The sequence below is a fragment of the Microcaecilia unicolor genome, chromosome 3 (assembly GCF_901765095.1).
Source record: "Microcaecilia unicolor chromosome 3, aMicUni1.1, whole genome shotgun sequence".
Lineage (NCBI taxonomy): Eukaryota > Metazoa > Chordata > Amphibia > Gymnophiona > Siphonopidae > Microcaecilia > Microcaecilia unicolor.
The window spans coordinates 59,004,136-59,031,985 of NC_044033.1; the positions used below are offsets into that span (position 1 = coordinate 59,004,136).

General features: G+C 44.6%; 1 protein-coding gene across 1 annotated transcript in view; it reads left to right on the top strand.

The window, feature by feature from the left end:
* Positions 1-27,850, top strand: part of WDR26 (WD repeat domain 26) — a 252,395-nt gene that overhangs the window by 196,011 nt on the left and 28,534 nt on the right. The window contains exons 9-11 of the mRNA XM_030195962.1: positions 12,251-12,370; positions 14,405-14,550; positions 14,886-14,964. Coding sequence (XP_030051822.1) covers positions 12,251-12,370; positions 14,405-14,550; positions 14,886-14,964 — 345 coding nt within the window. The remainder of the gene's footprint in view (positions 1-12,250; positions 12,371-14,404; positions 14,551-14,885; positions 14,965-27,850) is intronic.

Here is a 27,850-nt window from a genome sequence, read left to right on the forward strand (position 1 = left end):
GGTACTGCATGCAAATATATCTCATACATAGGCGCCCGGTATAAGAGGCTTGGGGAGGCTAAGCCTCCCCAGCCGGCGCCCGAGAGGTTTTTGGCCGCCCGTTTTGCCCGAATTTCTGGGCGGGCAAGCGCGCCGTGAGTCCTCCCCTTGCCGTTTCCTCCTATCTGCCCTGCGCCACCCTTTAAATACTTTAATTTACCTTTGTCCCAGCGGCGGCACGTCATTTCAGCCCGCCCTGCCCGTGCTCTAGTCTTCTCTCCCTTTGTGACGTGTTTTCTCGCAGAGTCCCACCTTCTGACATCATTTCCTTGAGGGCGGGACTCTGAGGGAACGAACTCACGAAGGGAGTGAGTTCGTTCCCGTCAGAGGTCCGCCCTCGAGGAAATGATGTCAGAAGGCGGGACTCTGCGGAATGGACCCACGTCACGACGAAGGGAAGGAAGACTAGAGACGGGCAGGCGGGGCTGCAATGACGTGGCCGCCGCTGGGACGAGGTAAACTGAAGCTTTAAAGGGCGGCGCGGGGCAGATAGGAGGGAAGGGAGACCCACGGCGCCACTGGCCCAGATGGATGGAGGCAGGGGAGACGAGAATCGCGCTGGGTATGGATGGAGGGTGGAAAGGGGACAGAATGGAGGGCAGGGGAGAGGAGCTTTGCTGGACATGGATGGAGGGGGAAAGGGGACAGAATGGAGGTCAGGGCGCGAGGAGATTTGCTGGACATAGGTGTATGGAGGGGAGAGTAGAGTTGCTGGACATGGGTGGGTGGCTAGAGGGAGAGGGAGGGTTGCTGGACAAGGGTGGGTGGCTAGAGGGGAGAGGAGGGTTGCTGGACATGGGTGGATGGAGGGGAGGGTAGGGGAGAGAGGGAGGGTTGCTGGACATGGATGGCTAGAGGGGAGAAGAGGGTTGCTGGACATGGATGGAGGGCAGGGGAGAGAGGAGGGTTGCTGGGACATGGATGGAGGGGAGGAGAATTGTTGGACATGGATGGAGGGAAGGGAAGACAGGAAGGAGATGCACATGATGAAGGGGAGAAATTCTGGACATGCATGGAGGGGAGGGAAGACAGAGGAAGGAGATGAGATGAGGGAAAAGGGAGAAAACCTGCATATCGATGGAGAAAATAGGCAGAAGCTGGATCCACTGGACAGTCAAGTCTGCAGAGGACCCAGCTTTTACTTACGGATGTAAGGCAAGAAATGAAGAAGAAAGGCGGAAAGTAAAGAAATAAATGGAAAGGAAACCCTGGAAACGGAGGACAGATAGCAGCAGAATCGGATACTGGGCCAGCATGATCAGAAAAACAAAGTCACCATACAACAAAGGTAGAAAAGATCATTTTATTTTCAGTATAGTGTTTGGAATATGTCCACTTTGAGAATCAGGTGCTCAACATTAAAAGTTTATATTTATTTACTTATTTATGGAATTTTATCCCACATTAAACATGAATTAGGGTGTTTTGTGGCTCTACATGAGATTGTTTCATATTGTTGACGGTCTGCATTTTCCGTATGGGTGGTATATTGGTGTATTAGGTTCTGCCCAGTGTAATATTTATGGTACAGTAAGGTTCTGAGTGTGTTTTTGCACAAAGTTGTGCATAGTGTTTTGCAGTTGACCGATTGTGGTTAGTATATGCTTTGAGCAACCACTTTATTCTTTGACATATGATACATATCTAATATCTAAATTTAATAAAAGGTTTGTGACTTATTTTATTTATTTATTTTTTCTGTGTGTTTTTAGACAATTATGGATTTAAGCTCCACCCTGGCCCACCCCTAACCCCGCCCCCTTTAGCCTCCCCAAACAGTTGGGCCACCGACCGCCTGTGATCTCATACATATTCATTGTGTGCCTCCTGAAAACTGTACTTGATAGCTGAGTACCACTAGGCTCATTCCATTGGATAGCAGTTGGGAAGTCATCTGCTGTTCTCTAAATGGGCTTTGATCATGTCAGAGCAGTGGGTTCTCAAGGTGGTGTGGTAGGGGTAGTGATTCAGAGGCCTGAAGAAAGACTTACTGAGACATTGAATCTGTAGAACACCATTTACCCAGGTGGGGCAAGAATGAGACCACTGTCTACTCTCTCTCAAGAAAGGAAAAACCTGCTCAATTTTGAACCTCATGGTATCAATGCAGTGTTTTGACTGCCAAGGTTCTGCATGGAATTTTTGTTTGATCACATCAGTCAGGCAGGGGAAATTCCTTACATCCCCTCAATTTGTCAACGGCTTTGGTGGCACAGTCGAAGTTAGAATGTGTAAATACATTTCTACAGTTCAGTGTCTTAGTCAAGTATCTGGTTACTGCTCCTCAACCTGCCTATGCTTACAGGACCACCTTTGAAGGTCCTTGAGGTGGTAACAGTTTTCCTGTGGCGGAGAGAATATCTGAGTACATGTGTATCGGGGCACTTGCTGGTCCAGGCTGATTCAGAGGAGAAGGCCAAGATGGCTACTAGCAGAGTGATTCAGGCATTAGCCTAGGTTGGGTGGTCAACTATGCCAAGAGCAGTCTCATACCTTCCATTGAAGCACCTGAGAACGTGGTTTGACACCAGGGCTTTCAGTGTGTTCCTAACTACAAACTGGATGAGCAGGGTTGATCTCTCAACTTCAAACATTTTGTGTGTAGTCGGCTCCAAAGGCCTGGGATTATCTGCAATTGTTCAGTTTCATGGTGGTAGCTCTGTACCTAGTGCTATGGGCAGGGACCCACAGCATCCTCTAGCAGGTTCTCCTTTCCATATCATCTCTGCAGGCACAAGAATGCAATACTTGCACAGACAGAGGTATGAAGATCACTTTACTGGTGGCTTTGTCCTCAATATACTCAGTGGGATGCCCCAGAGTCCCCTGCCTAAATGGTGATTATTTATTTGTTACATTTGTATCCCACGTTTTACCACCTTTTGCAGGCTCAGTGTGGCTTAGATATAACAGTTAACGGTGTTAGCCGATTACGGTTGAACAATACATAGTATGAATGAATACAAAGTGATATTGTGGTATAATGAGGTATATTTATGGTAGGAACAGTTGGGGAAACTTAGAGAGGGAAAGGGGGAAGAAGAGTCAGGTAATGTCCGTTGCAGTCTTTGGTTATGTTGTGTCGCAAGTGACCGGTATTTTTATGTCTGGTCATTGGAGTAATGCTCTTCTGAACAGGTCTGTCTTTAGTGCTTTCCGAAAATTTAGGTGGTCGAACATAGTTTTTACTGCTTTTGCATAGTTGTGCGCTTAGGTGGGAAAAGCTGGTTGCATAGGTGGATTGTATTTGAGTCCTTGCTGCTTGGGTAGTGGAGGTTTAGATATGATCTTGCAGATTTTGTGGAGTTTCTGGTTGGCAGGTCAATGAGGTCTGTCATGTAGCCCAGTGCCTTGCCATAAATAATTTGTGAACAGTCGTGCAGATTTTGAAAGTGATGCGTTCTTGATTGGTAGCCATGCAATTTTTCTCTTGAGTGGTTTGGCACTGTCAAAACATGTTTTTCCAAATATAAGCCTGGCTGCTGTATTTTGGGTGGTCTGAAATTCTTTGTGATTTGATCCTTGCATCCCGCATAGATTCCATTACAGTAATCTGCGTGGCTTAATACCATGGGACTGTATCAGGTTACAAAATATTTCCCTCGGGAAGAATGGTTTTACCCGTTTGAGTTTCCACATTGAGAAAAACATTTTCTTTATGGTGGACTTCGCTTGGGTCTCTAGTGATAGGTTACGGTCGATTGTTACTCCGAGAATTTTCAGGCTGTCTGAGACAGGGAGGATCATGATGGGGATTGCCAGTTTCCTTGGCTGGGAAGTGCATTGTTAGGTAACCTGGTTGTCAGGGGGGCTACTTTGTCCATCAGCCTCCAAAAAACAAACAGCAGCTGGAAAAATTGGCCTTCAGTCCCCTGGTGGGGGTGCAGTGCAAGTACCATCAGACAGTGCTTCAGTTGTGGCCTACAACAACAAGCAAGAGGGAACCAGAAGTTTACCAGTAGCAGCGATCATCACCAGCTGTTCTAGTGGGCAGGGGACATCTAGTAGCCATCTCAGCAGCACGTGTTGCAGGTGTTCAAAATGTGCAGGTGGATTTTTTTTTTTCAATCAAAACACTCTGGACCCATACAGTCAAGACCTAGGGGATCAGGCCTTTAGCTTGTGGTGGACCATTGGGATCTGTCAGTATTCAATCTTATGGGCGTCTCTGTGGAATACCAAAGTTCTCAAATTCTTCAGCCGATGGAGGGAGCAAGACTCCCAGGGTTTTGATGTATTATTTCAGAGATGGCAGCAGGAACAGCGACTGTGTTCCTTCCACTCATCATTAATGTATCGTGCATGATTGAGGCATCCCTTTCTGGTGGCACTGGCCTGATTCATCCATGGTATGCTTATCTGATGAACATCCTGGGGGGAGATCTGCTCCAGCTTTCCAGGGGCACTGGCCACTGAGGCAAGGACCCATCATGGAGGATCCAGATATATGGCCTGGTCCTTGAAAGGCACAAATTGACATGGAAGGGTTCTTCAGCTGTTGTAGTGTCTGCACACTTATAGGCTCATAAGCCCTGTCGTACATTAGAGTTTGGCAGGTGCTTTGAGGTGCTAGCGGACAGTTGGTGGCCCATCGGGTGGACATGCCCTAATACTTTGGCCTTTCTGCAAGCAGTCTCTCCTATTAATTCCTTAAAGGTGCAGGTTGCACCATTAGCACTTACCAAGGTTGAGTTCAAAAGGTTCTTCACTGGCAGCACATCCATTGTTGCTTCCTAAAGGAAGCTAAATGGCTGCGTCCACCCCACTGGCTGGTAGTTCCTCAGTGGAACCTGTAGCTGGTTCTCAAGTCCTCTTCAGGTCCACCATTCAAGCCTCAGAGGATTGTGTCCCTTAAGGCAGTGGTTCCCAAACTTTTCAGTTCACGGCACCCTTCGTGTCCGAGCAATTTTCACAGCACCCCCCCCCCCCCCCCCCCCCCAGCGACACAGGTCTCCATCTTTATATCTGCACAAATATATTAGTGCTAGGGTGTCCCTATAACCAGCCCGTCCAAATAACACACTGATTACAATTTATAACAAATTACTATTCTACTTATGAAAAGTTATTCCATTATTATACTTCCTCTTTATACATTTGTATGGTGCACAAACCAACATGTTTAAAAATATGTGAGATTAAATTAAAAATCCTACCAACAAAAAAGAATGACAACTTGGATGCAGCAGCTCACAGGTTTGTGCATCTCTTTCCTGTCTTCCTACCCTCCATCCATGTCCAGCATTTCTGCCCTCCCTCCATCCATCCATGTCCAGCACTCTCCTTCATCCATCCATGTCCAGCAACTCTCCTCTCTCCTTCATCCATCCCCAGCAACTCTCCTCTCTCCCTGCCCTCTCTCCTTCATCCATCCATCCCAGCAACTCTCCTCTGTCCCCTGCCCTCTCTGCCATCCATCCATCCCAGCAACTCTCCTCTGTTCCTGCCCTCTCTGCCATCCATCCATCCCCAGCAACTCTCCTCTGTCCCCTGCCCTCTCCTCCATCCATTCATACCGAGCAATTCTCCTCTCTCCTCTGCCCTCTCCTCCATCCAGTGGTGTGCTGGTAAATGTTTAACAACAGGCTCTCTCCCCGGTCCCCCTCTGCGCCCCCCACAAATTGCAGAGCTGGCTATAGCCGGGGAGAGAGGCTGGGGGGGGGGGGGTGGAAAAAAAATTAAATGATCCCAGGTTCCAATCAAATTCATGTTTAATGTGCGATAAAATGCCATAATAAGTAAATAATATAAACTTTAATGTTGAGCACCTGATTCTCAAAATGAACATATTCCAAACACTATAATGAAAATAAAATGATTTTTTTCTACCTTTGTTTTCTGGTGACTGTTTTTCTGATCATGCTTGCCCATTATCCGATTCTGCTGCTATCTGTCCTCTTAACTCCGTTTCCAGGGCTTCCTTTCCATTTATTTCTTTCCTTAACTCCTTTCTTCTTCATTTCTGGTCCTCAGCTTCTGCCTATTTTCTTCACCCATGTGCAGTTTTTCTCCTCTCTTCTTTTTCCCTCATCTCATCTCCTTCCTCACTCTTCCCTCTCCTCCATCCATGTCCAGCATTTCTTCTCTCTCCCCTCCTCTCCCCCTGCCCTGCATGCACCCATGTCCAGTGACCCTCCTTTCCCCTGCCCTCCATCCACCCATGTCCAGCGACCCTCCTCTCCCCTGCCTCCATCCACCCATGTCCAGTGACCCTCCCTCTCCCCTGCCCTGCACTCCACGCACCCCTGTCCAGCAGTGACCCTCCTCTCCCCTGCCCTGCATGCATCCATACCCAACGACCCTTCTCTCCCCTCCATCCACCCATGCTCAGCGACTCCCTTCTTTCCCCTGCCACCTCCTCCTGAGTTGTTCAGCGAATTCTCCCTCCCTCCGGATCCGGTCCCTCACCAACTCCTTGTCCTTCAAATTCTTCGGGGCAAGCAGTCTTGCCTGCCTGCTGCCAGCGCTGACTCTCCCCCGGATCGCGCTTCAAAATGGCCGAGGCCGCCTTTGGAAGTCTCAGCGGCCTTTTTTAAAGCGCGAACCAACAGCGGGGGAGAGTTAGTGCTGGCAGCGGGCAGGCAAGACTGCCTGCCCCGAGAATTCGAAGGACAAGGAGTCGGTGAGGGGACCGGATCCGGAGGGAGGGAGGACAGCGCTGCGTATGTCTAGTAGCGCTATAGAAATGATTAGTAGTAGAGCCAGAGCCCGGCTCGCAAGTCGGAAGAAGATTTAACAACCGGCTCTTGCGAGCCGGTGCGAGCTGGCTCTAGCACACCACTGCCTCCATCCATACCTAGCAATTCTCCTCTCTCCCCTGCCCTCTCCTCCATCCATCCATCCATACCTAGCAATTCTGCCCTCTCCCCTGCCTTCTCTTCCCTTCCACGTCCAGCGATTCACCCAAGCCCGTCCCCCTTTTCAGCCCCCGAGTTGCAGTTCAAATCCAAGCCCCACCTTCTCGCCCTCTTCTCCCATAGCATCCCCCTTTTATTCCTGTCTCCCTGCATTTTTTAAATCTTTTATTTTACCTCAGAATCAAAGCAGCAGCCAGCAGCAAAAGAAGCAGGCTTGCCTCCAACCTTCCCTTCCCTCTGTGTCTCGCCTTCCTCTGATGTAATTTCCTGTTTCCGCGAGGGCAGGACACTTGAGAGGGAAGGGAAGGCTGGAGGCGAGCCTGCTTATTTCAATGCTGCCACTGCTTTGATTTTCAGGTAAAATAAAAGATTTTTAAAACGCAGGATGGCACGAACGAAAAGAGGGCTGTGGGGGGGGAGCTGAGAGTGGGCAGCTGGGGCTGGAAATGTGATGGCAGTAAGCATGGCTTGTGGCACCCCCCCCCCCCCCCCCCCCCCCCCCGCCATGCTTACCGGGTTGCGCCGGCCTTGATTTGGCACGGCACCCCAGAGAGGTCACTGCGGCGCACCAGGGTGCCGCAGCACACAGTTTGAGAAATGCTGCCTTAAGGACTTAACACTGAAGGTGTTTTTCCTAGTGGTGATCTTTTTACATTACATTACTACTACTTATCATTTCTGTAGCACTACTAGACATGTGCAGAAATGTACACTTCAACATGAAGAGACGTTACACTAGGTATTTACTGCAAATACTGCAAGCATGGTTCACTGCAGTTTACATAACAGGAAGTTGAACAATCATCCAGAATTCCAATATAAGATTCAAAAATCAGAATATTTAAGATGTAAAAAGTTTAATTTTTTTCTGCACATATTTTTAAAATAGATGTGTTTTCAAGGCTCTCCTAAACAATGGATAATTGGTTATTGATGTGATATGTGATTTGTAAAATTTTCCAGTTTTTTGTAGCTTAATGAGTAAAGATGATAGTGAACAATCTTCCCATATTTTTCCTTTTAGGATTGTAAAAGTTAGATGGAGATGTGTCTCATAATGCATAAACTTGCTTTGCTGGAAAAAAATTGAAATAAAGGATACATATAGCATGGTGCATCTCCATATAAACAATTTTGAACAATATACAATAAAACTTAAAAATTACCCTTGCATCTATTATTGGAAGCTAATGTAATAAATCAAAGATGAGTAATTCTATCACCCTTTGACAGAGAGAAAATAAGGTATACTGCTGTTTCTGTATAGTTTGCAGTTTCTTTAGTAATGATCTAGGGCAGTCTAAATAGATAAAATTGCAATAATCCATTTGAGATAGCAATAATGCTTCCACCAAAAGATGAAAATGGTGTACCTTAAAAAAATTATGAATATGTTTTAACTTTCTCATCAGATGAAAGGTTTTCTTTATCAAATTGATATGAGGCTGGTATCGCAAGTTGTATCTTGCAGAGATCCCTATCTGCTTTTTTGCAGAGTTGGTCTCGTTAAGGGTAGTGCCTTCCTTTATGCCTAAGGTGACCTTGCTGGTCTATACAAATCCGAGGGTGTCTTCTGGCTTTCTCTATAAAAGCCGTAAGGATGGCACCTGGATGTTTACAGGGTGTTGATCTGCTACTTGGAAATGTCCACCTCCTTTCAAAAAATGGATCATTTTTTTGTCTTGCAAAGTGGCCCTTTGCCATCCTGCGTTTTAAAAATCTTTTATTTTACCTGAAAATCAAAGCAGCGGCAGCATTGAAATAAGTAGGCTTGCCTCCAGCCTTCCCTTCCCTCTCAAGTGTCCCGCCCTCGCGGAAACAGGAAATTACATCAGAGGAAGGAAACAGTTCGCTCCAGCTACTTATTACATAAAAGGTGCCAGCAGCTCTAAAGGTGCACTTTTTTTTTTAATTGAACAAAAAATGGGGAAATTACAAAGAAATACAAACTCATCAAGTCCACATCGTAAGGGAGAAAGCTGACTCCACAAAAGAAAGAAGGAAACACAAAATCAATTAAATAAAACAAAAAAGAAAAATGTCTTCACGTATTTATTCTTTGCAAAACTATATCATCAAGCAGGCAATAAAACAAATCTTCCTAGACTTCCTTTAATCTAAACTCATCAGCCATACTGAAATTATCTAAATAAATCGTATATCAGATACTTCAGACCTTTCTTTAAGAAACAATTCTAGCTGGCTATTTTTCCCAAAAAGCATATTGTTGCCCAATGTGATATGACATTTAGAGGGATAATTTAGAAAGATTGTCCCTCCAGTAGCCTGAACCTTAGGCTTTAGCCTAAGAAAGGCTTTCTGTCTCAACTTGAGTACTTCTAACAACATCAGGAAACACAGAGATAGCCTGACCATAAAATAGATTCTGTAGGAAAATAAGACTTGAGGATGGAGAGCTTCTGATCAACAGATTGAAGAGTCACAACCAATGTGGCTCTTTTAGAAATTAATTTCTGAGAGGATTCCCGAAGTCTAGACATATCGAGGCTATCTGCAGAAGCAATTTGATCAAGCTCTCCTCCCGAATCACTTTCTTGCCTGACCGCAAGTAAAAAGCACTGACACTTCTACTAAACTTTGAATAAGCTAACTCATATGTCACATAAATCTTAAAAAGCTCTAAAGGAGAGATAAAATGTGTTACTGGAAAATGTAATAATCTCCAGAGTTTTAGCCTGATGTCTATTCTAACTCCATATGAATAGATAAACTATCTTTCACAGGTGAAGTCACAACACTCTGAAGGTTAGATACTTGTTATTCACGTTTAGTTAAATGCTGTTCAGCTGTCATTAGTCTCTGTTCTTGTTCAGTCATCTTACTTGAAGAGTCCAAAGAAAATTTAGGGGATCTTTTACTAAAGCTTAGCTCAAGTTATCTGCAGCAGGGCCCATTTTATTCCTATGGGCCCTGCTACAGATAACTCGAGCTGAGCTTTAGTAAAAGACCCCCCCCCCCCCTTAGAGAATTGATCAAATATATTTTTTAGACTCTTCTCCATTTTAGTTATCACATTCAAAATTTCCTTTAAAGTAGGTTCTGATTGAGAAGATGTTGGTAGGTAGATGTTTGAAAACTACAAATAGGACTAGGCAACAGCAACAATGTTCCAAAGTTAGAATTTTCTTTAATAAAGGAGAGATTACCTGAGGCTGTGAGCCACATTTTCAGGCCTGTCAATACTAGCAACCACTCTTTCTCATGCAACAAGGCTGGTTGAGTGGGTGGAGTCTGAATGCCCAACATGGGAGAAGAAACAGTACTCACGTGAACAGTCTGGTGCTCCCACCTGCACCTGAACATGCTGGTCCATCAGTCCACAGACTGGGGTGGGTTTAGCAGCCATATCAACTAAAGCTTTAACTTTCTTATGCTTCCCCATAGATGTCAGCGGAGTTCCCGGCTCCTTATGGGCTCCAAAGGGGGGTGTCCCCTTTGGTCATGCCCCTTCAGGCATGTATCCATGGCAGTGAGGGGAATAAATCACCAAGCGGCACCGAGCTAAAACACTTCCTCAAGCTGTCCACAGGCTGCCTGCTCAAGGCTCCGATGTCACTCTGGTCAGCTACTTCCCAATTCCTCCATAGCAGCAAGGGGAATAAATCACTAGGCAGGACCCCCTGAGAGCTGTAACACTCACTGAAGCTGTCTATGGGCTGCCTACTCAAAACTCTTGATGTCACTCTGGTCAACTGCTTCCTGTCTAAAGGTGCACTTGAGGGCTTAAGCAACTTCCTGGGTGGAAGCTAAGGTAGTGTTGCCAGTAGAAATTTTCAAGGCAGCAACTTGATCCAGGCTACATTCTTAAGTGAAGCACTTCAGATTGGTTATAAAGGAAGGGAGCAGTGAAGCTTGAGTACATGGAGAATAATGCAGGTAAAAATTTTATTATCTGCTAATTTCCTTTCCTTGAGCCTGCTATACCAGTTCAGGTCCCTCCCAGGATTTAGATCATTTGCCTTCTTTCCACTAGACATCGAACTTCTGCAGGTCTGATTTTTAACTTGGCATTTGGTAGAATTTGAAGCTGTGCCCTGAGCCACAAGTTTGTTCTTGTCTTTGTGGTTCATTGCTGTTGGTTTCAGAGGGTGTTGGACATGATTGTTATGTAGTTGGTGAATGCTTTGTAATCATAAGGCAGCGTGGACAGTTCTAAGAGTGAACAAGTGTATAAAAGTGTGTTAAATGTAACATAGTAAATGGCGACAGATAAAGACCTGAACAGTCCATCCAGTCTGCCCAAAACATATAAAACAAAAATTTTTTCCCAGCATTTCTTTTGTCATCTCTTCTTATGCACCTTTTAATTACACCATAAAGCTTCTAGAAGGTAATCTCCAACTTGCCTTTTTATCCCTTTAGAATATATGCTAAATTGTCAGGAAGTTAGTAAATTGCCCTTTTTTCAGTGCTAGGAGATCATTTTCTTGCATTATCACACAATCCTATCTAATAAAATGCACCTCCAACGTTCTGAGGCTGACTGCGTGGCTGAGTCATTCGTGCGCTGCTCTGCTGTAAGGCCACTGAACGTCACGTAGTTCCGGGAACGTCAACCACAGCACTGACCAACTGCACGAGGCCCCGCCCCTGCCACCCTCTCTGCAACGCCACGCCCCCCTAGGTCGCCGCCACCAGGCGTGCAGGCTCAGCCCTTCTCTCTCTGTTAGCTCTGGTTCCGCCCTCATTTCGTCTTTCAGCAATGAGGGTGGGACCAGAGCTAACATAGAGAGAAGGACCGAGGCTGCACGCCTTTTAATGCTGCTTTCCTGTGAAGATGATTTTTAAACTTGGAGCTAGTGCGGCTGTGGGAGGGAGGGACGACGACCCTAGAACTGGGAGGGGGAGGGGGTGGGAAGGGCAGGGCGACCCTGGAACTCAGAGGGAGGGGGGCGACCCTGCAACTCGGAAGGAGGGAGACCCTGGAACTCGGAAGGGAGGGAGGGCCACCCTGGAACTCGGAGGGGGGGAGACCCTGCAACTCGGAGGGAAGGGGGGCTCATGGCACACATTCTCTCAAACATACACACTCCAAGGACAACCTCGCTAGCGCCCGTTTCATTTGTGTCAGAAACGGGCCTGTTTTACTAGTAGTATCATAAATCCTTACTTTTACTCTCTAAAAGTGCACTGACTAGTGAAACATATTTGCTATCCTCACTGAGGCTACCTTTTTTTAGTGGTGGTATTATGGTGTGTAATATTTTAGACCTGTTTATAAATGTGTGGAGCACAGTTAATTGGCACACTGCTATTTGACTTTCTATGATCGTTCTCTTCCCCCTCCCACCCCTCCCGTAAAGGTAAATAGAATATTTATGGTTTCTTTTTAGACTGGGGAACTCAGAACAAAGATGAGCCAGTCTCATGAAGACAGCTTAACAAGTGTGGCATGGAATCCAGATGGGAAACGCTTTGTGACTGGAGGACAACGTGGACAGTTCTATCAGTGTGTAAGTGTATGAAAGGGTTCATTGTATCTACAGACACCCAGAATGCATGGTTTTGAAATATTTGACCCTCCCTTCTCTTCCCTACAAAGGAGTTTCAAATAATTCATAAAATCTGATACTGTGTTGTATTTTTCTCTTCTCTGCATGTATTACTGTAGAAAGTCATCAACTAGCTGTTTATGTTAACCAGTTTTCCCAGGAATTTACTATAGAAATAGAAGAAACACCAATTTATGCATGCTTCAGGGCCCTGATGGTTTCCATTCTTCACTGTACTTCATTTTCTTTTCTGGTGGATGTTCTCATTTGTTTCATATATAATGAATAATGGATTTCTCCTGTAGAAAAATTAAAGGTGAATGCTTGCGATTTTCTTTAAACCTGAGTTTGCATTAATGGGGCAAATGTAATTTAAAAAGAAAGGGGGTGGTGGAGGTGAGAATCCCTACGAAATGCTACAAGTGCTAAAAAGAAGGAAGTAGGGATGGAGACGGTATAGTTCAAAAATTTATTATATCCAGAGGTTCAATGCAATAAAAAAGACATGGCGCTGTATTTCAGCAAATGAATGCCTGCTTCAGGAGTCTTTTCTAGATGTATACAAAAAATAACAAAAGCTTGAAAACATTACATATCATGTGGCCGAAAAACAATTATATATAAACATATATACAAAGGATAAGTTCCAAAAGCAAGGATTAAAATAACTGCATAACGGTAATTTATGATATATAAATGCATAAGTACATATATACTCTACAAGAAAGGAATGCTATCAAGAATTTAAAAAAAAGTACTATATTGCACTACAGTTACTAAACTTATAAATGGTACAATTAAAAGTTGAAAAGAATGTTGTATATGCATATTAAATAAAGTCTACAAACCGAGATACTACATGAAATAGCATTTTTGGCTAAAACTGTGTGCTGTATCTCCCTCCTCAGAGGGAGGCGCCTTGTGTCCTTCCTCCTCCTGGACCCACCTATAGGCACCTTGGGCCACTCTTAAATCCTGGTGGCCTAGTCAGGGCAGGAGCAATCCCCTTGTCATCTCTGCTGTTAAAATGGCTGCCGCAGCCTTCATCAGCAGTCTCATGAGAGTACCGCTAATAGTCGCGGCAGCCATTTTGTTGCGATTGGAGCCAGTATAGACAGGAGCAGTTCATTATCACTCTTGTCTATGCTGGCAGTCTCAGAATGACTGCTGTGACCATCAGTGGCATTCTTGCAAAACTGCCACTGAAATTCACAGCAACCATTTTAATAGCAGACGCAGCATAGGCAGAAGTGCCTGGAAATCGCTCCTGCCCATACAAGACCGCCAAGATTTAAGATAAGCCCAAGGAGGAGGTGGGTCTGGTAGGAGGAGGAGGGACGCAAGGCTTCTCCTGTTTGTAGAGAGAGAGACAGCGCAAAGTTTCAGCCGAAAATGCACTGGCATTTTTGTCCAAAACCAAAATGAAGCCGAATATGGATCGAGACAGTTTTTGACACTGAAACCGTGTTGGTCAGTCTCTAGTTCCAAGTAATTGCTGCAGTTAAAATGATGTAAATTGACTGTGTGGTGTCTTTCATGCAGGGCCATCCCAAAACAAGTTATAGGAACATGTATATGTAGTATTTTGTTTTTAAAAATACAATATATTGCTATCTTTAACAGTGTACTTGCAGTGAAGGCATACAACCCAAGAAGGTATTTGAAAAGAGAAGTGTGGATGAGGCAGAGAGACTTTCTAGAATGTTAGATAGAGCAGTAAGAAAGATATATGTGCCACTATGTAGTTCTTTGTGCCGGGGTTTCATAGTGTGATTTAAGCTGTGGCTAGAAAATGTTTTGGGAAAGAAGAGCATTTAGTGTAGCAGAGGGTATAAAAACAGGACTCTGGATATAAATACTGGAAAACACTGGTGGTTGCACATCACTCACCAAGATCGATTGAGACTAGTTAAGAGTGGTCTTGGAAGGATAGATGAGGAGAAAGGTATGCATGTTTTCCCTTTCTCAGTTGGGTTGTGTTTCTTTTCTAACCAGGACTTAGACGGTAACCTGCTTGACTCCTGGGAAGGGGTACGAGTACAGTGTCTTTGGTGCTTGAGTGACGGGAAGACTGTTCTGGCCTCAGACACACATCAACGGATTCGGGGCTATAACTTTGAAGACCTTACAGATAGGAACATGTAATTTATTTTTAATTAAGAGTTGTGTATTTTTTCTCTTTTGTTTTATGATTTTCATTTTGTAAAAGCAGTAGTTAACTTTCTGGTGGTGGTCTTTTTTGTGGTGGTGTCTCTTTAGCAGAGAATATTAACTTGTATCTAAGGCTTCTGTTTTGGGATGTGAGTAGTCATCCTTTTGATGGAGTGCTCTTCAGTAAGTTCTCTAATGTAAGTAGACTTGGAGACAGAGCAAAGAGGTTGCAAATTAGTGAACTCTGTTCGTCTGAAATACTCAAGTCATTCCTAAACCAGTTTTAGTTGCTTAGCTTATACCATCTTTTGTTTTGCTGTTTCAGAGTTCAAGAAGATCATCCAATTATGTCTTTTACAATTTCAAAAAATGGACGATTAGCTTTGTTAAATGTGGCAACTCAGGTAAGGCTATGACACTGACTTCATGTTCACAAAGAAAACTCTGTTATAATGTGCAGTCTTTGAAAAGTATGTTATAACATAAGGGCTACTGTGGAGTCATTACTTTTTGCTTCCTTACAATTTTCTGGAATCATTTAGAACAGCCATTACAGTTTGAAAATCACAAGCTATCTTGGTTACTGATTGTTTCATGTTGGCTATGATGCCACAAACTGACATCACATTTAGTTCTTAAACCAGTTGGCAGCCATGGCATGCAGGGTCATTTGTGTGGGTTCTGAATATGTCTCCTAAATACTCAGTTATAGGGAGCACTTTATAACATTTCCAAATAAGATTTGGTAACATGTTTAATAGAAGATGAGTGATACTTCTCGCTTTATGTAATTTTGAAATAGTGTACATATTAAAGAAGAAAGAGAGCAATTTAAATTTTTTTTTTATTTTCAACACTTGTGACTAATAGAGATCCAGGAAGCATTATTATATAAATAAAACACATCATGTAACATCCAAAGCAGTAGAACCTTATGGATTTGGCCTCATTGAAGCCTTTCTGCCAAATCATAGCAAAAAATGAGAGAATCCTGTACGAAGGTTCTTAAACACCAAAAGCAGCACTTTGCACGTTATCCTCCTTAGGATGGAGGAGTCATGAATTTAGCTGAATTTTCATGTGTAACCTATAAAGTTAGTACTTTCTTTTTAGTGCTCATTTGCATAGACTGTAACCCATTTAGTGATCAAGTTTTGAGTACATAAGTACATAGGTATTGCTACACTGGGACAAACCAAAGGTCCATCAAGCCCAGTATCCTGTTTCCAACAGTGGCCAATCCAGGTCACAAATGCCTGGCAAGATCCCAGAAAAGCTCAATACTTTTTATGATGCTTATCCCAGAAATAAGCAGTGAATTTTCCCAAGTCAATTTAATAATGGTCTGTGGACTTTTCCTTTAGGAAGCTGTCCATAGACCATGCACCTTAAGCTTGTACCCACTGTTAAATGGATCCCTATGAGTATCATGTGCGCTTCACTTGATGACTGAACTATTTGTATAGTTATATCAGTTCAGTCTTCATCCCTGGACTTTACCAATGCATGTACTAGCATGGAGAGGGTGTGATTCATGAAAGGCCTGCTTACATTAGGTGCTGAATAAGGTCACAGATCTTTACAGCCATTCTCTGACTTCACTGCAAGTGAGGGTGCTGTGCAGCTCGGGCTGGGAAGGGAAGATGAATGCTGTCAGTAATAACTTGGTGATGATAGTGGGTTTAACAAAGACTGCATTATGTTAGGCTGCCTATATGGTTGGCATGGAGGAGACTTGATAACCGGCTTGATAAGTATTGGTGACTGGGGCCCACACAGAGTGACGGGCATGGCTCAAACCACCTTGTTGGACATACAGAATGGACTATCCGTGTCTTACATATAGTAACATAGTAGATGACGGCAGAAAAAGACCTGCACGGTCCATCTAGTCTGCCCACGATAAACTCATGTGTATACCTTACCTTGATTTGTACCTGTGTTTTTCAGGGCACAGACCATATAAGTCTGTGCAGCAGTATTTCCCGCCTCCCAACCACCAGTCCCGCCTCCCATCACCGGCTCCGGCACAGACCCCGTATAAGTCTGCCCTCCCCCATCCTAGCCTCTCAACCACCAACCCCTCTTCCCCCCGCCACCCAATTTCAGCTAAGCTTCTGTGGATCCATTCCTTCTGCACAGGATCCTTTATGCCTGTCCCATGCATGCTTGAATTCCATTACCGTTTTCATCTCCACCACCTCCCGCGGGAGGGCATTCCAAGCGTTCACCACCCTCTCCGTGAAGAAATACTTCCTGACATCTTTCCTGAGTCTGCCCCCCTTCAATCTCATTTCATGTCCTCTCGTTCTACCGCCTTCCCCTCTCCGGAAAAGATTTGTTTGCGGATTAATACCTTTCAAATATTTGAACGTCTGTATCATATCACCCCTGTTCCTCCTTTCGTCCAGAGTATACATGTTCAGGTCAGCAAGTCTCTCTTCATACGTCTTGGAACGCAACTCCCATACCATCCTCGTAGCTTTTCTTTGTACCGCTTCCATTTTTTTAACATCCTTCGCAAGGTATGGCCTCCAAAACTGAACACAATACTCCAGGTGGGGCCTCACCAACGTCTTATACAGGGGCATTAAAACCTCCTTTTTTCTGCTGGTCACACCTCTCTCTATACAGCCTAGCAACCTTCTTGCTACGGCCACTGCCTTGTCGAACTGTTTCATAGCCTTTAGGTCCTCAGATACTATCACCCCAAGATCCCTCTCCCCGTCCGTGACTATCAGGCTCTCCCCACCTAACACATACGCCTCCCTTGGATTTCTACTCCCTAGGTGCATCACTTTGCATTTCTTCGCATTGAATTTTAATTGCCAAACGTTAGACCATTTTTCCAGCTTCTTCAGATCTTTTTTTCATGTTTTCCACTCCCTCCGGGGTGTCCACTCTGTTGGAAATCTTGGTGTCATCAGCAAAAAGGCAAACTTTACCTTGTAACCCTTCGGCAATGTCACTCACAAATATATTGAACAGGATGGGCCCCAGCACCGATCCCTGAGGCACTCCACTACTCACCTTTCCCTCCTCCGAGCGAACTCCATTCACTAGCACCCTCTGGCGTCTGCCCGTCAACCAGTTCCTAATCCAGTTCACCACTTCGGGTCCTATCTTCAGCCCTTCTAGTTTATTCAAGAGCCTCCTGTGGGGAACCGTGTCAAAAGCCTTGCTGAAATCTAAGTAGATGACGTCCATAGCACGTCCTTGATTTAATTCTCCCGTCACCCAGTCAAAGAATTCAATGAGATTCGTTTGGCACGACTTCCCTTTGGTGAAACCATGTTGTCTCGGATCTTGCAACTTATTGGCTTCCAGGAAATTCACTATCCTTTCCTTCAGCATGGCTTCCATTACTTTTCCAATAACCGAAGTGAGGCTTACCGGCCTGTAGTTTCCAGCTTCTTCCCTATCCCCACTTTTGTGAAGAGGGACCACCTCCGCCATTCTCCAATCCCTCGGAACCTCTCCTGTCTCCAAGGATTAATTGTCTTATCTGCCGTCGTCTACTGTGTTACTGTATGTTACCTCAACATTCTAATGTTTTTTCATGCCAGCTTCATTTATTCCTGCCAGATTTCTTTTTAAAATTACTTTTTTGCCCTCCTCTTCCCAGCTTAGTAAAACGGGCTTTGTTCACCCAAAGCAGGGCATGTTTTGATTCAACAAATTCCCAGTTGCCTGAGCTTAGTGTTTATTGGGAATGAAAGTGATGCTCACTAACAAAACATGATAAATGTAAATACTTAGGTGTAGTAATGTTATGATTCTGCTAAGACAGGCAGGGGAATGACTGGGACTCGCTTCTGATTGGCCTGTCAGGGATTGAGCTGACATCTGCAGACGTCAGAAACCAGATCTATATAAGCTTACCTCTCCCTACAGCCTTTGCTTAGCGTTGATTCCTGTCAGCTGAGCCTCTTTCCCTCTCTCTGTGCTAGTAGCACACTGAGCATCCGTTGGAGTTTGCTTACTCTTCCTGTTGCTTATAGCTTCTCTGTGTGCTGGTTATTCCCAGCGTATGCTTGATTGTTTCCCTAGCCTAGCTGCTTTCCTTGATTACCTTACTTCCTTGCAGCTGTGGGTGCTCTGTTTGCTCTGTCTTTGTGTGCTGCTGAGTTCTGGTAGGAACATTGTTTTTCTCCTTTGTTAGCTTTAGACCTTTGACTTTAGCTGTAGGAAAACCTTCCACCTCATTTGAGTGGGCCTGGCAATGTTTAAAAACATCATAATGTTCAGATCACAAAAAGATACATTTTTGTTAGGAAAAAAAGCCTTCAGAGCTAATACTTTTTGCTCCTGTTTAAAAAGAAACTAGCAAAGTTGCTCTTGTAGCAATGGTATCCGGAGAGGATTGAAGAAAATTAAAAACATCTACGCCTTTTATGATAGGTCTCCATCTCTTGCTAGATTGGTGACACTGTATGTTCTTGGGAGGACTCTGAGATCCACTTTTTAAATCTAAGCTAATGGTCCCTGCATTGTCCAGGGCCCACTAGGCATCTCCACATGCGGGTGCATTCTTTTATTTGGCCTTACCAAAGGAATTGCGGGCTGAAGGATCATTAACAAGATTTAAGTGGTGGCTTTGAATTCCTATTACTTTACCACTGCCTTTGAGGCTTTAACTCGGGAGGATTAGGCGGGTTTCTTTTTCCTTGATACCTATTTCTGGAATGACTGGTCTTGCATGTATGTGCTTTGCTATGAGTGTGTTCTTTTCTGAGTCTCATTTTTATTGTACTATGTTCTTGTATAAATTAAGTGGGTATAGCAAGTTATGTTTAAATCATTTTTATTGATTGTAACAGAGTACACAATTCACCAAACTAAACAATTTCTCAACTTATCAACATCTAAACAGGTGTATTCCTACTATTTTACATTTTCTCCCCACCTCCCAACCCCAAGGTCACAAGCGTTCCATAATCTTCACATTAGGCTTCTGTATTACATACATATTGTGACAATACATAATGTAATGAAAGGTATTGCCTATTATCCAACAGGGCATCTTTTATTTCGCCCCGCCTGTTTGCTGCACATATCGAAATACCTTTCAATGTCATAGACTGCCAAGGGCCCTGGTTCTTGTGGCCCTGCGCTGTAGGCTGATACACAGGCATTAGGACAAATTAACAATCATCATGCCCTTACTCTGCATATCATTTATCATATAAGCATGTGACGCTTGTCCCCCCTCCCCACTGTCACCTCCAAACCCCCGTCCTCTTATCAGTGAAGTCAACTAGGAACCGTACATCTTCATTCCCTCTGGAGTGTGAGCAGCAGTGCCCCCCTGCATGCACCCGGCATCCCAGCACACTAACTAGGAAATGTGGCATCGGTAAGGCATGTGTCTAACCACGGTTCTCCCAGTAATCCCATGTCCTCCTTTCTCTCTGCTCTGTCGTAGTCCCTGGCTGTCCGGTTAAAAATTTAGTAAGAGACTTCTCCTTTTTGCTGTAAGGGTTACCCACAGGGGCTCCCACTGTGCTCTGAACTTCCGGCCCGCTATACTGTCCAAGTCGGAGACTCCGTATTTGTCCACTCGCATTTGCTTTAACAACTGCGAGCGCCACACCTGCATAGGGGGTTCTTCGGGGAGTCTCCAGAATTGTAAGATAATATTAATTCCAAAATAGATCGCCAGTCTTATAAACGCTTGAAATCCCTCAGGGGGATCCGCTGTATATTTAAAAATGTAGAATAAAAACAGAGGATCCCAAATTAAGGTGCAGTTCCATAATCGATCTACTTCCTCCATTTCTCTCCGCCAGAAGCGTGCTATATGTATGCAGTGCCAGAACATATGCCCCAGCGTAGCCAGTCCCTGGTTACATTTTGGGCAAGCCCCACTCGTGGCAGATCCCGCCCGACACGCTCTATAGGGGGATATGTGCGTTGTCAGTATCCACCTATATAGTCTCTCTCTCTCTCTGTGGTATAGACAACCGTTGTCTATGTATGATTTTCAAAAACTGCCTGCAATCGTCAGCCGAGACCTCGCTGTCCAGATCTCTGGACCACTCTGCAGCCAGCCGTGCGAAATCCAGCTCTGCGGTGGTGTCCTTCAGCTGTTGATGATGACATCTCAGTGGAACCGCTAGCTGCGTGCCCAAAGTGAAGCCCTCTGATAGGATCTCCACAACATCTTCAGTTAAATCTGTCCAGTCTAGCGAGGCGACATAGTGGTGCAGCTGATAATACGCGAAAAAGTATTTTGCAGGGATCTTATATCTCAGTTGGAGGTCAGGGAAGGAGTACAGCCGACCCTCTTCTGTTATAATGTGTACCAAATACACTATTCCCTTTTTTGCCCACGTATTAAAAACGCCACCCCCTTGTCCCAGTGGGAAGGCTGGGTTATTACATATGGACAACCATGGAGATGCACGGGCCGAAAGCTGATGCCGCCTGCACATCCATCTCCAAGTCTCCCTAAGCGCCCGTAACAACGGGTGGATTTTATAAGCATCTGTAGGTAGGGCACCCTCAGTATGGAGCAGGTGACTAAAATGAACTCTCGGGAACATAACTGTTTCCACTTCGGTTAAAGAAAAGTCTGAAGTCCCGCGATACCAGTCATTAATATGCCGCATGGAGCAGGCTATAGTTAGGGACTTAATATTTAAGAGGCCCATGCCCCCTCCATCTCGTGGGGCTGCTATCTGGTGATACGGGATCCTAGGCTTCTTCCCTTGCCATAAATAGTCTTGTATCAACCTCTGCAATGTTCGTTCCTCCCTTCCCCTTAAAAAGAGTGGTAATTGCTGGAATACATATAACCACCATGGGGCAATCATCATATTGACTAGAGCCACGCGGCCCCATATGATGAGGGGGAGTTCTCTCCACATTGATAATTTACATTGTGTCATATCTAATAACGGGTCTACATTGTCCCTATATAAAGAAGACTGTTTAATTGAGAGGACTACCCCCAGGTATTTCATTTTGGAATCCATCCATTTAACGGGGAACTCCCCCTTCCACTTCGCTTGAGTGTGGGTCTCCAGGGGTAGGGCGCATGATTTACTGAGATTTAGGATGAACCCTGACACAAATCCGTACTCTTGGATCACTCTTAGGGCAGCCTCTAGCGGCTGCTGGGGTTTTGTCAATATCAGAAGAATATCATCCGCATACGCTAGGGTCCTCACTTCTTGGTCCCCCACCTGTACTCCGCTAATCTCCTGGGTGGACTTTAAAAGCCGTAGCAGTGGTTCTAACGTTAAATCAAAAAGCAGGGGGGAAAGGGGACAATCGTGCCTCGACCCACTACGAATCCCTTTGAGAGCCCTCCGTTTGCCATTACATATGCTTGCGGGTTAGTATATAAGGCATGTACTGCTCTTCTCAACCCGTCCGGGAGCCCCACCCATTCCAGCATGTAAAATAGGAAATCCCAGCTAACCCGGTCAAAAGTTTTGGCCGCGTCCAGGCTCACCAATATTCCCGGATTTTCCTGATATGTGCATTGGGCCATAGCTAACAAGGCTTTCTGGACATGCATCACTGAGTGCCTCTTAGGGATAAATCCTACCTGTGCTGGTCCTATAACGCTGGGTAGACAATTCGCGAGCCTAGTTGCCAGAATCTTTGCTAGTAACTTAATTTCAACATTGATTAAGGAAATGGGTCGGTAGGACTTCGGCTCCTCCACGGCCTTCCCTGGTTTTAGTAACAATGAGATGCATGCGGTGTTTTCACGTAGCGGGAACTGCCCTTCTTGAATTACGGCTTGGTGATTCGAATAAGGGGCCTATCAGGGAGGGCTGCAGCATTTTGTAGAATTCTCCTGGGAATCCGTCCACCCCTGGTGCAGAGAAGAGCTTTAGGTGCATTTAGCAAGTTAAATAAACCATAAAATATAAAGGGAAAGCAAATGTGGAACCTAAACAGAGTAAATAAAAATTTCATTTTAAAGGCTCTTTAATGGTCCGAGAATCAAGATTTTTGATCACTAGATAACGTGGTGAATGTAGGCAACGCACTTGGACCCATTTGGGAAATTGGAGGGGTGGGGGGGGGGGGTATAATTTGCTTCACACAGTTCATTCTGGGAAGAAAGTTCTTCCAAACCCTGTGCAGGGGGATCTGTACAGGAATTCCTAGCCAATGGTACTGGGAACGGTCTTGAAATCTGGGTTAATTTGCTGAAACTTTCTGGATAGTGAAGGCAGTTAGTACAGATAGTAGTATAACTATGTTTACCACTGTAAGTGGCTAACATTGACACATGTAGTTGTCAGAGGTCACTAGTAGGCACATGGTTTAGGAAAGGGGTGCAGGAACTAAAAAAGGTTAAGAACTGCTGTTTTAGAGGCATGGAAGAAGGAAAGGGGCAAATTACCAAACTAAAGTAATTTTTATTGGGACAAAAAAGACAGAGGCCTCGCTGAGTTTAAAGGGGGCTTGGACAGATTCCTGAAGGAAAAGTCCATTGAACATTATTAATTTAAATTTTTGTTTTGTTTTGGGGGTTTTGCCAGGTTCTTGAGACCTGGATTGGCCACTGTCGGAGACAGGATGCTGGGCTTGATGGACCGTTGGTCTTTTCCCAGTATGGCGGTGCTTATGTACTTATGTACTAATTATATCTATTTGTGCCACTAGTTATAGCATTGATGTCTCCAACAGAAATTTATATAATCCAGATGTTAAATACTCCCTGCCAGTCTACCAAAAGCCTCCTTATTTGGACTTTTTTGTTGCGGATATTACTGCATGTTCTGATCATGAATAGAATAAACTTAAGAGATTCCAATTGGTCTTAAAACACAGCTGTGAAATTGTTGCTTAGAGATATATCAGTGTGACAATTATCTTTTGCTTATGGAGGAACATACACTTCCCATTGCAGCTGAGATCAAATTTTATCACTGTTTTCGTTTTGCAGACTTACTATACAGGTGTTGCTCTGTCTTTCCTCTCTTGTGCTCCCATATGTGCTGTCAGGGGCACTTTGATCTTCTCGTAGGTATTTAACCTAATGATGACCCCACTAGCCAAGTCCTTATCCAACCAAGGCCTTAACCCTTTCATCTATGCAGACGATGTCACAATATTCATTCCTTACAAATCTAAACTGACAAATCACCAACGAAATCAAGATCAGCTTGAACATCATGGACTCTTGGGCAAATGCATTTCAACTAAAACTAAACAAACAAAAAACACACTGTCTCATCCTCTCATCCCTACACAGCACGGATAACCCCAAAATTATCAACACCCCAGATTACACCCTCCCTGTCTCAGACAGCCTGAAAATCCTCGGCATTACAGTGGACCACAACTTAACACTAGAGAGCCATCCACAACAAAGAAAATGTTCCACTCAATGTGGAAACTCAACGTGTGAAACAGTTCTTCCCAAGGAGAACATTTCGCAACCCGATACAATCAATGGTACTATGCCATGTAGACTACTGCAATGGAATTTATGCGGGATGCAAAGAACAAACCTTAAAGAAACTTCAGACCGCTCAAAATACGGCAGCTAGGCTTATGTTCGGAAAAATGCGATTTGAAAGTGCAAAAACCCTTCGTGAAAAACTACACTGGCTCCCAATCAAAGAACGCATTGCTTTCAAAATCTGTACTCTGGTTCACAAAATTATCTACGGTGAAGCTCCGGGATACATGACAGACTTGATCGACCTACCAACTAGAAACACATCCGAATCAACACGAACATACCTAAATCTGCACTACCCAAGCTGCAAAGGACTCAAATACAAATCAATTTACGTGTCCAGTTTTTCCTACATAAGCACACAACTGTGGAACGCAATACCAAAAGCCTTGAAAAATACAATCACTACTACTAGTACTTCTACTATTTAACATTTCTAGAGCGCTACTACGGTTACGCAGCGCTGTACAATTTAACATAGAAGGACAGTCCCTGCTCAAAGAGCTTACAATCTAAAGGACAAATGTACAGGCAGTCAAGTAGGGGCAGTCAAATTGGGGCAATCTAGATTTCCTGAAAGGTATAAAGGTTAGGTGCTGAAGGCAACATTGAAGAGGTGGGCTTTGAGCAAGGATTTGAAGATGGGTAGGGAGGGGGCTTGGCGTATGGGCTCAGGAAGTTTATTCCAAGCATAGGGTGAGTCGAAGCAGAATAGACGGAGCCTGGAGTTGGCGGTGGTGGAGAAGGGTACTGAGAGGAGGGATTTGTCCTGTGAGCGGAGGTTTCGGGCGGGGACGTAAGGGGAGATGAGGGTAGAGAGGTAATGAGGGGCTGCAGACTGAGTGCATTTGTAGGTAAGAAGAAGAAGCTTGAACTGTATGCGGTATCTGATTGGAAGCCAGTGAAGTGACCTGAGGAGAGGGGTGATATGAGTATATTGGTTCAGGCAGAATATAAGACATGCAGCAGAGTTCTGAACGGATTGAAGGGGGGATAGATGGTTAAGTGGGAGGCCAGTGAGGAGTAGGTTGCAGTAGTCAAGGCGAGAGGTAATGAGAGCATGGATGAGAGTTTGGATGATGTGCTTAGAGAGGAAAGGGCGAATTTTGCTGATGTTAAAGAGGAAGAAGCGACAGGTCTTGGCTGTCTGCTGGATATGGGCAGAGAAGGAGAGGGAGGAGTCGAAGATGACTCCGAGGTTGCGGGCAGATGAGACGGGGAGGATGAGGGTGTTATCAACTGAGATCGAGAGTGGAGGAAGAGGAGAAGTGGGTTTTGGTGGAAAGACGATAAGCTCGGTCTTGGCCATGTTCAGTTTCAGGTGGCGGTTGGACATCCAGGCAGCAATGTCGGATAAGCAGGCCGATACCTTGGCCTGGGTCTCCACGGTGATGTCTGGTGTGGAGAGATACAGCTGGGTGTCATCAGCATAAAGATGATCCTGGAAACCTGTTTAAAAAGGCATACCCTACCAATCCAACATAAATGCCTGATCTCTGCAACACAACAAAATTAAAGAACGTAATGTACATAACAGAACTCTTCCGTTGTATGACTCCCTAGTGTGGCTGTGCCACATGAACTTTATCTTACCACAATATCACTTTGTATTTGTTTGCACCGGAGTCTGTAATGCCTCTCTGGTACTATGTAAGCCACATTGAGCCTACAAATAGGTGGGAAAATGTGGGGTATAAATGTAACAAATAATCACTGCATGCCAGATTGGAGAATGCAAGGCAATCTACATTTGAATATATGGCCACCTCAGCTGTGGAATTTATTGTCCACGGATATCTGGAAAAAGGCGCTGAAGACATGACTCTAGTGAGGGTTATACTTAGGGATGGGACTTTTGGGATCTTTAGGTGGTTTATATGATTCAGAAGCCATTCCCCCCCCCCCCCCCCCCCCCCTCCCCAATGTGTCTTTTTTTCTTTTAGTTCATATTATAACTCTCCCTTCCTCTTATACTGTCTTTGTGTGTGTGTGTTTTTAAAATATATCTGTTGCTTTTATGCTGTCTACACTCTGCAAATCACCTTGATGGCAGCATTCTAGGGAAGGGGAGGTATATTCTGAAAGTATGGAACTAGGCTGCTGTCACTGACCTTTAAAAAGGAGAGAGAACAGCTTTTAGGCTAAATTTCTTTTATAAGAAACCAACAAAATAGTCAAACTCGGCAAGCACAATATAACATCGACAGTACCTATACATACTTTCCTATACCCCCTACTCCCTTTTCCTTTAAAATCTGTATATAACCATAAAGGATCCCGAGATTAGAGGCCTTTTCTTATAACCTTTACTCTCTACAAACCTAAACCTCCTTATTCTCCACAGTTTCCAACCCCTACCCCTTCCCCCCTCAGCCAAGATCTCTGACAATAACATATTACAGAAGGAATTTATTATTATTATTAGCATTTGTATAGCGCTACCAGACGCACGCAGCACTGAACACCTGACACAAAGAGACAGTCCCTGCTCAAAAGAGCTTACAATCTAAATAATACAGACAGACAAGACAGTTACGGGTGAGGGAAGTACAGGGTGAGAAGGAAGGAAGGGACAAGGGGAGGGCAACTGAGTAGTGGCTAGGAGCTAAAAGCAGCAGTGAAAAGGTGGGTTTTCAGCATAGATTTGAAAACAGAGATGGAGCTAGACATATAGGTCCAGGAAGTCTATTCCAGGCATAAGGTGCCGCGAGAGAAAAGGAACGAAGCCTGGAGTTAGCAGTGAAGGAGAAGGGGGATGACAAGAGAGATTTGTCCAGTGAGCGGAGTTCACGGGGAGGAATGTAGGGAGAGATGAGAGTGGAGAGGTAATGGGGGGGGGGGGCTGCAGAGTGGATGCATTTAAAGGTCAGTAAGAGAAGTTTAAACTGAATGCGGAAGCGGACAGGGAGCCAGTGGAGTGACTTGAGGTGTGGGCTAGTGTGGGTATAACGATTCTGGCGGAAAATAAGTCGTGCCGCAGAATTTTGGACAGATTGGAGAGGAGAGAGATGGCTGAGCGGAAGACCAGTGAGAAGTAAATTGCAATAGTCCAAGCAAGAGGCGACAAGGGTGTGGACAATTTAGACTGTAGCAAAAAGGCAAAACAAACAAAAAAAAAACATAAATGTGTATAGGCACCTTTCAATTAACCATTATCATCCATTATATTGCAAAGAGGTAACATTACCCAATGCCCATCATTTTCTATAACTTTGCTGCCCAATCATACACATCATTCCTTTCCAATAATTCCTCCCCTTCCCCTTCTCCCACAATCCCCCCCCCCCTTTCTTACTCTTCAGTGTTTGGATAAACTCCAGTAGATTCCATGATAAGGTTATAGTCTTACCTGCATGCCATTTTTGTGAACTGGATACCATTGCAGTGCAGCTTTGTACCATATGGTGCCATTACCTTTCTCTGAGCTGTTACCTGCATGGAGTAATCTTTAAAAAGCAAGATCTTGTTACCCTTATATTCCAGCAGACCTGCTCTCTGATATGCTCTCAAAATGTCCTTTATCTCTCTAGTTTAAATACTGAGCAGTCACTGTTTGGGGTATTTAATCCATAGCACCCTTAGGCCCAATTCTATGCACCCTTTTGCAGTTGTACTATAGGTTTTCTGAGGGCAAACCAAGCTTCTCGTAAACACTTGACAAAGATCTGGTACAGTTCAGCATCTGAGGCGCATTCTTGGAGTCCTACCAGTCACAAATTGTTAACAACAACTTCTGTTTTCTTGCTCTCAATTTTCTTGCAGCTCCATGTGTTGTGTCATTTGGATACTGTAGTCCTCCTGTGCTGAGACCCTCAGCTCTACCACTGACAGTGAGAATCAAAACGTTTCTTTATTTCATC